Genomic DNA, 13,215 nt, shown 5'->3' on the forward strand with positions numbered 1-13,215 from the left:
GAAAATATTTTTTCTCCTCACTGTTTTTGAACTGAAGTATTTTTCCTAATCCCAGGATAACATAGATCTCTCTGGGTCTGCTCTATGGATTTAGACTTTTGATGCTAACTTGTCTCAAGAGCTGACAATTAGTCACCAAACTTACTTGATCTTACAGACACATCTCTTTGATGAGTTGCCAAAACTGTTTTTAGTACCTTTTATGTAAAGCTTCCTGACATTGGTCAGTAGAAGCCAGTGGGCAACAAAAGACCACAGACAAAGCTGGGTGTTGGTGGCCAGGGGTCAGGGATCAGGGCCAGCTGGCAGGCGTGACTGTTGGGTGGCATCCAAGGCTAGCTGGAACCCCACGCTGTAACGATGGAAAAAATGGTGAACCATGTAAGTCAGCCAATGTTCAACATGCTGATTGTAAATGAGTAGAGGCTCATTTACAATCTAACGGTCTGTTGATTCACAGAACGTAAGGATCTTGAATCTGGCAGAGTGGAGGCTGAAGTTAAGGAGAGTCCTTCAGTGAATAGACAGCAGTCAGCTGGCTCCAACACATCTGCTTCCACTTCATGGAGGATGGAGCATCTCTAGGCCCTGATTACAGTACTGTGGGTATCATTGTGAAGCCATATTTCTCAACAAGAGCAGCAAGGCTCCCTGAGGCCTCAGGGGCCCCAGGCAGGGACGTCAGGGACCCCTACAGGCTAGCCCAGGGCTCTGCAACCTTCACAATCTAAAGAGCCATTTTTCCCCTCAGCCCAGCTAAATAGGACTTGATTAGAGCCAAATTGTTACCTGACCGTTGTTTTTAAAGGCCATGTAACACTTCTTACAGTATCTATGATACTACTAATAAAAATATAAGAATGGATCAATTTTCCCATATGGGAAGTTGATATTTGTGGAAAGTGGTGTAACATAAAGTATTTAGTTTCCAACAACAACAAAAAATAGTAAAATGGAAAATAGAAGATGTTACTGATACCTCGAGTGCCAGTAACTCCAAAAAAGAAGACTGCTTGAAGTGGGATTTGTTATTAAATTTAGATTTAAAAACATTTGTTGATTCTATGTCATTGTTGACAATATGAATTACTGCAGTTTTCTGGCTGACAGCCAATCATCAAAATGTCAGACCTGCTGATTCCAATTTGGGGAAATACTGAGTTTTTTTTCCTCTGAAAAGTTGCTACATATACCAACAGTCTCTAATTTGGCAACAGTGGGCTGACTATTAACTGTTGCTCAGTTTTATGAAAATCCAGAAATCCAAATATGAAATGAGCAAAATGTTTTGTTCTTGTAATTTGTCTTTAAAATCTATCATATGACTATGTTAGAGCTAAAGAGTATTTCTAAAACCAATAAACATCAATGCAAAGCTCTTTAATATTGCTGCTGCTTTCTTCTACCATTCTGTCCTAATGTACATCATACCATTATATTCCTCTGACTTGACAGCCTCTACTTTTGCTTCTCTTCTAAATCTCCACCTCTGCTTTAAGTGTTCAGCTGAAGATGAAGCTGAGGTCTCTGACCCTGAAAAAGCTGCTTAGCCATCACAGTTGTCCTAATGTTGGCATTTCCATCCATCCTTCCCGCTGCTCTCTGCAGCCCAGCGTGTCGACTGCCAGGCTGTCAGGCAGGTCAGAGACCCATGTGAAGGGCACCATCAGTGAATTATGCGGAGTTGGAGGCATTGGAAAGGCCACGTTGTTTGATAAGAGGGAAGGAAAGGTCAGTTTCAATCAGAGTTTAAGAGGCATGCTGCCAGGAGCCGAGTCGGCACATTGCTCCGGATGCCCAGGACAGGAAGGTGGAATGTTAAAGGTGGCTGAAACCTTCAGTGGTTTGGGATGTTGTGTTTGCCTCTGCTCAGTGCAGGGGTCTCATGGGCCATGAGGGACATGGAGCAATTTAAAGTTTCATCTGTGTCATAGTTCTGTGGTGTTTGCGTTTTCCTCAAACTAAATTGGCCTTCACCTTTGTGTTTGTGAGTTATCACTGCAGGCGTTTCATGGCATAAGCTATGCTTCCATCCAGCTGTCATGCAAATTTTCAGCTAACTTATAAAAAAGAAAATGGGAACTTAGTGTGTTAAAAAAAGAGGAAGTTACCGTATTTTGAATCTTGCCATTTAGATGAACCTTTTCTAATGTGAAACTTCAAAATGGCTATAAAAAACATTGATGGAAACTCAACTAGAGACTCTTGGGTACTTTTAGAATTGTATCCATGCTTTTTCTAAACACACTTGAAGTAGCATGCAAGAATAGATCCTTTAAATACTGAAAAGTGCATAAAAGTGAAATGTCATCAAACTTCATGTGACCGATCAGCTAAAGCAGCATAATCACCAACTGAAGGAAAATGCCACAGTGCTTCTTTGTGTTGGAACATGACCTTTGCAATAAAGTGAGGTAAGGTTTGTGCCTGTAATATAAGCTGAAGGTGTGTGAGTACCTTTGCAAGTCACTGTAATTCTGGTAGCCAGTAGAGAGATTATTGCTGTAAAGTATTAATTAATATTTTTGCTATTATTGTTGCTGAGTCTGTACTCTTGTCCTGATCCTACAGATAAAGTTATTTTCCTCCCTCTCTCTCTCTCTCTCTCTCTCTCTCTCTCTCTCTCTCTCTCTCTCTCTCTCTCTCTCTCTCTCTTCGGCTCTCTGTATGTGTTAATTACAGCAACATTACACTTCCTTCCTGTTACTGCAGGTTAGTTAACTCTGTCTGGCAGTTTTAGCTTGACATCTGAATTTTAGATGTGCTGATTTTTGTTTTTCAGCTTTTTAATGGGATCTTGGAGAAATAAAAGTGTCAACTGAATTTACACTAACAGCCAGTGCTGCATACAGCAATTAAACCTTTTTAATGACCATTAATAAATCCTGAAAGGGTTCCTTTAGTCTGATACACAAAGGAAGAAATAGCTTCTGTATTCCCTTAGAAATGCTTATTTCACTGTAATCCCAAATCTCTGCAGGGTCCCTCACCTTGACAGCGCTGAGTCGGAGCCATTTTCTGAGCTGATCAGTATTCATACATGACCACATGTGTGCGTCATATTAAGAGTGACATATAGGCATGCTTTTATTTATTCCCATTGTCTGTGTCTGCCCTACAGCATGTACATGTAATGGAATAGCTGCAGTCACGCACTTTATGCCAGAATCTGTGTTTGGATGGATGTTATCAAGGCTTTGTGTCCCTCCATACCTCTACCTCTCACACACACACTCACACACGCACGCATGTCTGTGTGAATTAAAGCATAGGTGCATGAGGCCAGGCTGATTGGAGTCGGTTAACCAGCTGTCAGCACACTAAAGATTCCACCCAGTGGAAGGTATACATGAATATGGACAGGTCTATCTGCAGGAAATAACCTGTCAAGTTGAGAAGTGTGTGTGGTTGGTGTTGGAGTGTGTGTGTTTGTGCTGCGAACACAATAACATGCCTCCTTGTATTAGATGAAGCAGATTCTGGTGAAGTATGAGAGCTGACAGCCGTGAACAGCTCACGTTTGTCCATAACATCGATTTACTGTGAGATTTTGACTGTGTGTGATCATAATATTCCACTTAAGGTAATTAATAAGAGTGAGGCATTACTGCAATTAAGTTGTTTTCAAGTTATTTATAAAACGCTTTAGTTGTTTTATTATTATTTCTGTGTTATGATTAATGTGTAAACACTGCCTCTGCATTCCAATAGCTCCAGCTTCATTCACAATACATAAGGGTTAAAATCATTATATGTGCTGCTATGGTTTTGATCATTAAAGATCCATAAAAGAAAACATTATATTTTATTGGACTGAAGCAGATATAACCTGTAGCCTCAGTAACTACAGTATGAGATGTTAAAATATCAATTCTCCATAACATTTGTAAAGTGCCTTGTGAAAGTGAGGCTTTAAAACTGATTTGTGTTTGAATTCATCCTTATGAGCTGCTGTCCTCTGCAGGTGTTTTGGGGTATCAGGCTCCGTCAGCCTGGAGGGAGAGTATCTGGGAACATGTGACTCGTAAAGTTTGAGGTATTCTGGCCATTGCCTTCCAACTATTCCATTCAATTCTCATCTCCCTTCACTGCTCCATTGGGACTTTCTAGTACTGACTAGGATTACTCCAGGGCAGTTTCAACCGGGCCAATCAGTGAACAGAAAGATTAGTTGTGAACAACTGATGTAGATTTTCCTCTGTTTTAGAATTGCAGTCTGCCTGTAGTTTTAGTAATGGCAGTGGAGAAGTGAAGGAAGTCATTCAGTCCGTGTTGGCCACACTTCCTAATATTGAGCAGTTAAAATCAGACCAAGAAGAATCTTTAAGACTGCTGGCAAATATGTTGTGGCCAAACACACACACTTTCATCCTGCAGATGTCCACTTGTACTCAAGGCGGACTTAATGCGATCTCAAAGTGGATGTACCTTGGATATGTCTGCACAAAGGTACATTTTTATAGCTGTGTACTCGGTGTCCCACAGTAAACAGCTTGGCTGGAAACAGTGCTCAGACCAAACTGTTGTATTTGTGACACTGAGGAATTAGATTTAGAATTGTAGTCTGCCTGTTGTAGCTTGGCAGTGTTAGCAAAGGCCTTTCAGTTTGTGTTGGCGACCTTCTAAATATTGAGAAATTAAAATTGAAGTAAGGACAATGTCTAAGACATGTTTTTCCTGGCAAACATGTAATTTGGCTCAGCATGTCTCTCTTCACAGTGGCCGATGGTTGTTCAAAGCGCACTTAATTTCCGGTTAGCTTCATAGCAGCTAACCGGACTGTTACAGACTGTGGGAGAACCACAGTGCTGGTTCTGTTGGACCTCAGTGCAGCTTTCGACACTGTTGACCACAACATTTTACTGAATTGACTGGAGAGTTGGGTCGGACTCTCCGGTCCAGTGCTCAACTGATTTGAATCCTACTTAAAGAACAGAGACTTCTTTGTTTCAATCAGAAACTTCTCATCAGAGAGGTCCCAGGTCACATGTGGGGTACCCCAAGGTTCAATCCTAGGACCCCTTCTTTTCAATATTTATATGCTCCCACTGGCGAAGGTTATAACAGGACATAAGATTAGCTACCACAATTATGCGGATGATACACAGCTCTACATCACGATGTCACCAGGTGACTCTGAACCCATCCAATGCTTAGAACAGATCAATGTGTGGATGTGCCAAAACTTTCTCCAGCTGAACAGAAATAAAACTGAAGTTATTATCTTTGGGCCTAAAAAGGAACGAACCACAATCAATGCACAACTTCAGTTATTACAGTTAAAAACCAGTGATCAGCCCCGAAACCTGGGAGCAGTGATGGACTCTGACCTGAACCTTCAGAACCACATTAAGACAGTCACAAAGTCGGTCTTCTATCACCTGAAGAACATCTCCAGGRTTAGAGGACTGATGTCTCAGCACGATCTAGAGAAACTCATCCATGCATTTATCTTTAGCCGCATTGATTAMTGCAACAGCGTCTTCACAGGTCTGACTAATAAATCAATAAAACAGCTGCAGCTGATCCAGAACGCTGCTGCTGCTGTTCTGACTAAAACCAGGAAGATAGAGACATAACACCAGTTTTGAAGTCCCTACACTGGCTCCCTGTAGCTCAAAGAATAGACTTCAAAATACTGATGTTAGTTTATAAATCACTGAATGGTTTAGCACCACAATACATTAAAGATCTGTTATTGCTGTACCAACCGTCTAGACCCCTCAGATCTTCTGGTTCTGGTCTGCTCTGCATCCCAAGAACCAGACAAGGAGAAGCAGCATTCAGTTTCTATGCACCACAGATCTGGAACAAACTTCCAGAAAACTGTAAAACAGCTGAAACACTGGATGCCTTTAAATCTCAACTTAAAACCCACTTGTTTAGAGTTGCTTATGGCTAAATTAGGGTTAGAGTCCGGGTTTTGATGTCTTATGAGGGGAACGTGTTGGAGTCCCCCCACTGTTGAAAAGGGGAGCGGGTTGGATTCCCCCCACTGTTAAAAGGGGAGCGGGTTGGAGTCCCCCCACTGTTGAAAAGGGGAGCGGGTTGGATTCCCCCCCATTGTTGAAAAGGGGTGCAGGTTGGGGTCCCCCCCGTTGTTGAAAAGGGGTGCGGGTTGGAGTCCCACCCACTGTTGAAAAGGGGAGCGGGTTGGAGGTTTTTTTTTCCTGCCAATTCGAAGGGTAGAACTTTGACTTGGTGGGAAAATTACTGTTTTTTTTGTTTTTTTTTAAATTGTTTATTCAATGTTGCATAACTGTATTTTTGTGTTTATTGATGTAAAGCACTTTGAAATGCCTTGCTGCTGAAATGTGCTATACAAATAAAATTTGATTGATTGATTGATTGATTGATTGATTGATTGATTGATTGATTGATTGATTGATTGATTGATTGATTGATTGATTGATTGATTGATTGATGGCGCATTAATTATGACACAGCAAACAATAGCAATATGGCAAATCAGATCCATGGCTCCAGGAAGCAATTGTTTCTTAATAGCTGAGGTCTGGTTTGCACTAGGCTAGTCCAGAACACCTGACCACGGATGCGTCCAGGATGCATCATAGGCCTGAGTTACCTCAATCAGCTTCTCTCGTCATGAAGGAGCAGTGGCTCTACTCTGAGTCGCTCCAGATGATCGAGCTTCTGACCCTTTCTCTGAGGGAGAGGCAGACAGCGCAGAGAAAACTGATTTCAGCTGCTTGTGTCATGACCATAGTGAGGGTAGGGATATAGATCGATTGGCTCAGCTTTCTTCCAGTCTGTTGTGCCGAAGGAATATGAAAAAAATATAAATCATAACCATATCTGAGCTGCTTCTTGGCGAGAGAGAGAGAGCATACTTCAGGTAGAATATTTTCTACAAGATGCAGTTCAGAAAAACCATGAAGGACTTCATCACAGCACATAAAGGCACTGCATGGCGCCCATAGCTGTCCACAGAGAAGTGTGTATGCGTGTGTGTGTGCGTGTGGGGGTGTGTGTGCGCGTGTGTGTGCGTGTGCGTCCGTGTGTGTGTGTGTGTGTGTGTGTGTGTGTGTGTGTGTGTGTGTGTGTATGTGTGTAGCATCATTTCACCAACAGTCAGCCACTGTGTTTGTATCTCCTGCATTAGGGTCTACAGAACACACTCCACCCAGTCACAGTGGGATACAGCTGATCCAGTTGGCTGTGGTTCTGATTGGTTTGACCCACGGCCCCCCAGGGGTGACCCCAATAAGAGAGTTGGAGATTAGTTTTGGAACAGAGAAGCTGAGACATGGGGTCAGCTATAGGACATAGTGTTAGAGAATATGGATGAGGCAGAGCGGGATGCAGCAGGGCCGGGGTCAGAGGGTCGGCAGAGCTGATATCTGAGGAAGGTTCGATTCCAACTGGAAAAACCCAGAAAATGTTAAGTTTCCACAGAAACAGAACTGCTGCTTAGTGTAAGTAGATCTGGTGATATTAAAAAATAAACTACAACAGTTCAGATAACACTGAAGTCTGTTTGCAGAGATGTTGTCCAGTTTCTGTTAGCATGAGGCATAAAAGCTGTTATGGAATAAAGGGAAGCTGTTCCTGAGCCAGTGGTTATGGATGTGGAAGAGGTCAGAGCAATGTTTGTGGTACGGGTGGGACCAAGTCGAGTCCAAGTGCTAAGCTTTTATTTTTGGGTCTTAAACAGGTCAATCATAATCTCCTCCGTAAGAATTACTAATTTAGAGATGTATATAATTGTTTTAAAAGCTTTTCTGTTTGGCAGAAACAGTAAGAAGTGAACTTAAAAAAAAATGAAGGCTTCTGTTACCAGGATATTAACCTAAACAAACACAAGTCACTAATCTGAGGAAATAATTAACAAATTATCAATAATTTTTATAAAATAAAAAATATCTCCTTTGAAATGTAGATCTCCATGTTATCCAAGTAGTACAAGCTTTGATCTTACAATATTTTATAAGTAATTCTAGATTAACCAAATCAACAACTGATTTATGTAAATGTATAAACTGAATTTTCTGATCAAATTGATTCCACAGGGCATCATCATGAAGCTTCTATCTGCCAACTTGAATGTTCATGAGCAAACCAAATTATCAGAGATCATTTGATTTAAAGAAAGTCACATCTGAGTCAGAAACGGTGATTCTCCAACATCCATGATTAAATCACCAAACAAACCCACATGTTCTACAGGAATAATAAAGGCAAACAATGTATTTCCTGTGGTTAACATGGCTGTTAAATAAACATATTGTTTATTACCATTACATATTCAACCAGCCTTGTAATGGATGCTGAGGATGTGAGTGTGGAGCCATGTCTCCTGCTGTTGGGAATACAGTTTGATGGATTTCAAACCTTCCCAAGCATTCTGATAAAGAATGATTTTTGATTCTGTCTTATGGGAAATGAATCCTGTGGTAGTAAAACTGGAGGCAGGACACAGTCCATGACCCAGATTCAGTCCACACACTCACACACCTCCTGTCAGTGTGTCAGCTGTCCTTCTGACCTGTTTTCAGCGCAGTCGCCAGCCGCAGCGCTCCAACCTCTTCATTCCCTCTCTGCCAACAGAAATATAATTGGGGGTCCCAGAGTGAAGGTCAGATACGCCTGGCTGGGTGGTCTATAACCTATCCTGGGTGTGTGATGGAAGTGGAGGGCTGATATGTGTGCAGCAGAATGTGTGTGTAGAGCTCAGGGTCATGCCCTGTGACCTCACATGAATTCCTCAGTAAAACAAGCCATCTCCATCTCGACATGCCCCGTCCCGACGCTGGCTCATGTTCCTGGATGTGTACATTCCTCCCGGCTCCCTGATCGTTGGCTTTCATCATATCCTTTATCCTGCCTGTGCTTGGCCTGGAGCTCACTGGCCTGGAGAAACATTGACATTTTCTTTCCTTCGAGGATGCAGACATTGAGGATTGGCTAAACCAGAAACACAAGTCACTTTCAAAACACCAGTGGAACCAGCGTATAGTGCTAAGAAATATCATTTTCCCATTTATAATTATGTTTTACCTTGTATTCTTTGACATATTCAAATATTTCATATGGTCCTAATCCTCTTCCATAGGAGTTTGTCATAACATATCATAGGAATTCTAAATGTAACTTTCAATACTCTCTTTAGTTATGAATGTATACTCGTGGGTTACATAAAGTTACATTCATCAGTGTTTGTTTCAGTTGAGCTAGTGTTCAGAGTGCAGGAAGGGAGCCAGTTAAAAGGCTGATCTTTAGGTCTGTTTTCCTCCTGAGTTCTGCTGATGCTGCTCCTCGTCTCCATCGTTATAAAACCTTGAAGATTCACCGCCATGCCCTCCACCCACTGCCACCCTCCCATCACTTTTAAGGTCACCAAAGTGCTGCATCAATAATGCAGAAGAGGCTGAGCTCTGTCAACCAAAGATCCACTCACATGCCACACTGAACCCACAACTCACTCTAGCAGTTTCGTCTGTTTCAGAAAATCTACCCATACAAACAACAGAAAAGTTAAACAAATACAAACTGTATAAATTGATTACTGAAATCATCTAAACTGGCTCTGTACATGTTTTCACCAGAGCATGTTCTTGTTTGGACTGCACAGTGGCACAGTTGGTAGCACTGTTGCCTTGCAGCAAGAAGGTCATGGGTTTGATTCCCGGCCCGGGGTCTTTCTGCATGTTCTCCCTGTGCATGTGTGGGTTCTCTCAGGGTACTCTGGTTTCCTCCCACAGTCCAAAAACATGACTGTCAGGTCAATTGGTTTCTCTAAATTGTCCCTAGGTGTGTGTGCATGGTTGTTTGTCCTGTCTGTCTCTGTGTTGCCCTGCGACAGACTGGCCTCTCGCCCGGAACGTTAGCTGGAGAGCCACTAGCAACCCTCCTGACCCCACTAGGGACAAGAGTGTATAGAAAATGGATGGATGTTCTTGTTCCGGACAAACAAAAAAACCCTTTTTTAAAAGTTGTATTCTTCTCCTATCATATTGTCACCTTCCTAAAACAATGGTGTAAGTTATTTTGGCCAAAAATTACTTACACCATTGTTTTTGTCTGAATCACTTTTGAACAAAAACGACTTGGGCTATTATTTTAGGAAGTTGGTGATATGAAGCTTGTTTTGTGAGCTCACACTGCCCTCTGGTGGGTGATTGTTATTATTGCACCAACCGTCTAGGTTGCATCAAATCATTGCCTTTTTTGTGTCCTTTAGGAGAAAATGTTTTTTGACTCGTCAATCTATAATAAAAGAAAATGAGTCCAGTCAGGCCAGACTCTAAGGAGAGCCATGTTTGCTGTGCATAGAGAAAACCTCATACTGCCTCTTTTGGTTTTTCTCCTCTTTTTGACTCTTAGCTGTTTCTACACACTCGCCTGAAACAGATGGCTCCCACAAACACACTCGCATCCAATCTCTGCATAGGTCGTGTTCTTAGTACGCTGCTTAAATCTCTGCTGTGCGGAGTGTGCTGCTGATCTGAGACATGCAGGCAATCTGGAAGCTATTATGCCGCAAAGCTGTGATGGATCATGTCTAAGGCATGTCCGCTGCTCTGTGCTTTCTCATCATAAACTCAGCCTGTGTGCGTGAGAACTCAGCCTGAGTCGCCTATAAAAGTTGCAACAATCAGGACTATTCTACGAACAACACAAAACTTTTTTTAAATCTTATCATTGATTACTATTGTTAAAATTAGATGAATTAACATCCATATACATTTCGTGATAGAAAACTCATTTTGTGTCTGTTGTACATGACATATTATCAGAATTTCACTCTGAGATTTATGAAAACTGTTATACATACTGTAGTTCACAAGCAAAGATATGTTCATACGTTTACTCTTCATAATATAAGAATTCTCTTGCTGTTTGAGCTTTTTTTTCACATGCTGTCACAAAGCTTAATGTGCTTAACTGAAATTTATGGCTCACCAACACAAAATAGTTTGTAATTGTGAATAAGACTGAAAACGATTGACGGATTTTAATTTTCAATTCAAATGAAAATCTGAAAAGTGTGTCTTTCCTTTGTATTTAGCTTCCTTTATTCTGTCACTCCTAAATGAAATCCAGTGCAACAAGCTGGCTTTAGAAGTCACAAAACATTTACTTCTGATTTTCAGTTTTTGAATGGATAGTTAAATCCAAGACCTGAGTCTGTGAACACACAGGCAGAGATACGTTAGAACGGTATAAACCAATAATTATTTTCCTTCCCAGCCACACTATGCATAACTTTACTGCAGTTTATCACAAAACAGAACAAGTTCAGGGATATAAACCACTTTGAAAGTATTTATTGATGAAGATGTTTTATTTTCTTCTGCTGACTTCTTCTCTGTTCATGTCTCTGTCAGGTTCTTGGAACTCCGTCTGAGGAAACATGGCCTGGCGTTAACTCCCTGCCTCACTTTAAAGCAGGTGGGACATTTCTTCTCTTGAAGCTGTGCTGGAGCTGTTATGGGTCATGGCTGTGAACTGGAGCCGTCGTTCTTAAACTCAGTCCGGTTTATATCCTTTATATAATAATCCTTTATTTAAAAAACTTAGAAACTTAACAGCAAAATACAATCCACCATTTTAGATGAAACCAGACAGAAAGTGAATCTAATCCAGATGAGCAGTGAAGCAGGCCTTTATCGCTCAACGTTGATGACATTGAAGATTCAACGTAAGCCGATCTTCATCTGTCTGACAGATGACCTCACTTAGACTCTAGAATATTTAGACTATTTAGAGAGGAGTTGCAAAAATGTCTGGAATGTTCTCCACTGGATTCTAAGTAGTTTGGGACTGATCCTGTAAACTTTCCCTGGTTTTAGAAAACCAGCCTTTGATGAGGTCATTCATCCCTGGCAACATGTAAACACTCTGCAGAGCTGCACATATTTTATGGAAGTGGTCAAACTTACTAAAGACCTCTTGATCATTTCTAGGATCACCTCCAGGAAGCTGGGCCATCAATATATAAAGGTTAAGGACCAATGAATGAGGGCGCTGCCACACTGTTTTACTCTGTCTGGCCTCTTTGGGGGTAATCTACAGCCTGGCACCTCTTAAGCTCAGCTCACCATCTTATTCTGGAAACCCAAAGACAGACTAGATCCAGACATTAAAAAAGTAAAAAAATATATATCAGTTTAAAGAACATTGGAGTCAGGAATGAAAGTGGCACACTTTGAAGGACAAATAAATGACAATTAAATAAATAAATAATTTATTATAATAATTATTATTTATTTATTATTTAAATTAAATAAATAAATAGATAGATGGATAAATAAACTTTCTTTCTGGCTATTTGAGGCTAGTGTGTGTTAGTCTAGGGCTAAAACAATCAGTATGATCATGAAGAAGCAATTATTGAAATAATAGTCAACCAGTTTGGTAATTGGTTAATCATAGCGACCGACTTTTCTTCTGTAACATCTCAGGTTAAACCGTTCACAGAAGTCTGATTGCTGATTTGAATGATTTGAAAAAAAATAACAAAATAACAATAAGCATGAAGACCTGCTGAGTTAACGTTCCAGTCCACCATCACTGCACTGTCACTCTGAAGAAGTTAGCTGCTGGTCAGGTGCAGACCATGTACCACTGCTCGTCACACCTCTACCTGCTGAGATAAAGAACCATTTAGTGTTTTTGCTGCTTGAAAACTTGACATGTGCAGAAACTGATGACTTCTTTAAATCAGGTTGAAAACATCATCTGGACTGTTTTCTGCAGCTAACCCACCAAGACCAAAGATTAATACAGAATGCCTTCATGTGTCCTCCTTTTTTTATTTGCTAAAATTTGAAAGAGACATAAAATCTTAGCGTTTCTTTCCTTTATGCAATTATGCCTCGAGCTGTTTTATGTTTTATCTCTGCTCCTTTGTTCTTCCTGTGAAACACTTTGAATTACCCTGAATGCTGCCATTCCTTAAGAAAGAAGCCGACCCAGTGATGGACTGACAATCTATCCACCCAAATGATTGGTGGAGATGGGGAGCAGCTCTTACACCACCCCGCATGGATGAAGCAGGTGTTGAAAATAAAGAAGGGGATGAGAGAACACCATGTGACACTGACTGTTCTCCTTTATTGTAGCAGCAGCAGCAGCTGCTGCAGCAGGCCAGCTCTTCCAGCTGGTAGCCATGCCTTCTGGGAGCTCATTAGGGCTTTTTATGGGCCGATTGCAGATTAGTGTCAGCTGATCCAGGAGAGGGGAGGCAGACAG

The 13,215-nt window shown here is 41.2% G+C and overlaps 1 protein-coding gene across 4 annotated transcripts in view; it reads left to right on the plus strand.

Annotated features, from left to right (window-relative positions):
- cdk14 (cyclin dependent kinase 14) overlaps positions 1–13,215 on the plus strand; it is a 173,809-nt gene that overhangs the window by 100,202 nt on the left and 60,392 nt on the right. For all 4 annotated transcript variants that reach the window (XM_008411053.2, XM_008411056.2, XM_008411054.2 and 1 more), the window contains one exon: positions 11,349–11,412. In XM_008411053.2, the coding sequence (XP_008409275.1) occupies positions 11,349–11,412 (64 nt within the window). The remainder of the gene's footprint in view (positions 1–11,348; positions 11,413–13,215) is intronic.

This window comes from Poecilia reticulata, linkage group LG6, assembly GCF_000633615.1.
Source record: "Poecilia reticulata strain Guanapo linkage group LG6, Guppy_female_1.0+MT, whole genome shotgun sequence".
Lineage (NCBI taxonomy): Eukaryota > Metazoa > Chordata > Actinopteri > Cyprinodontiformes > Poeciliidae > Poecilia > Poecilia reticulata.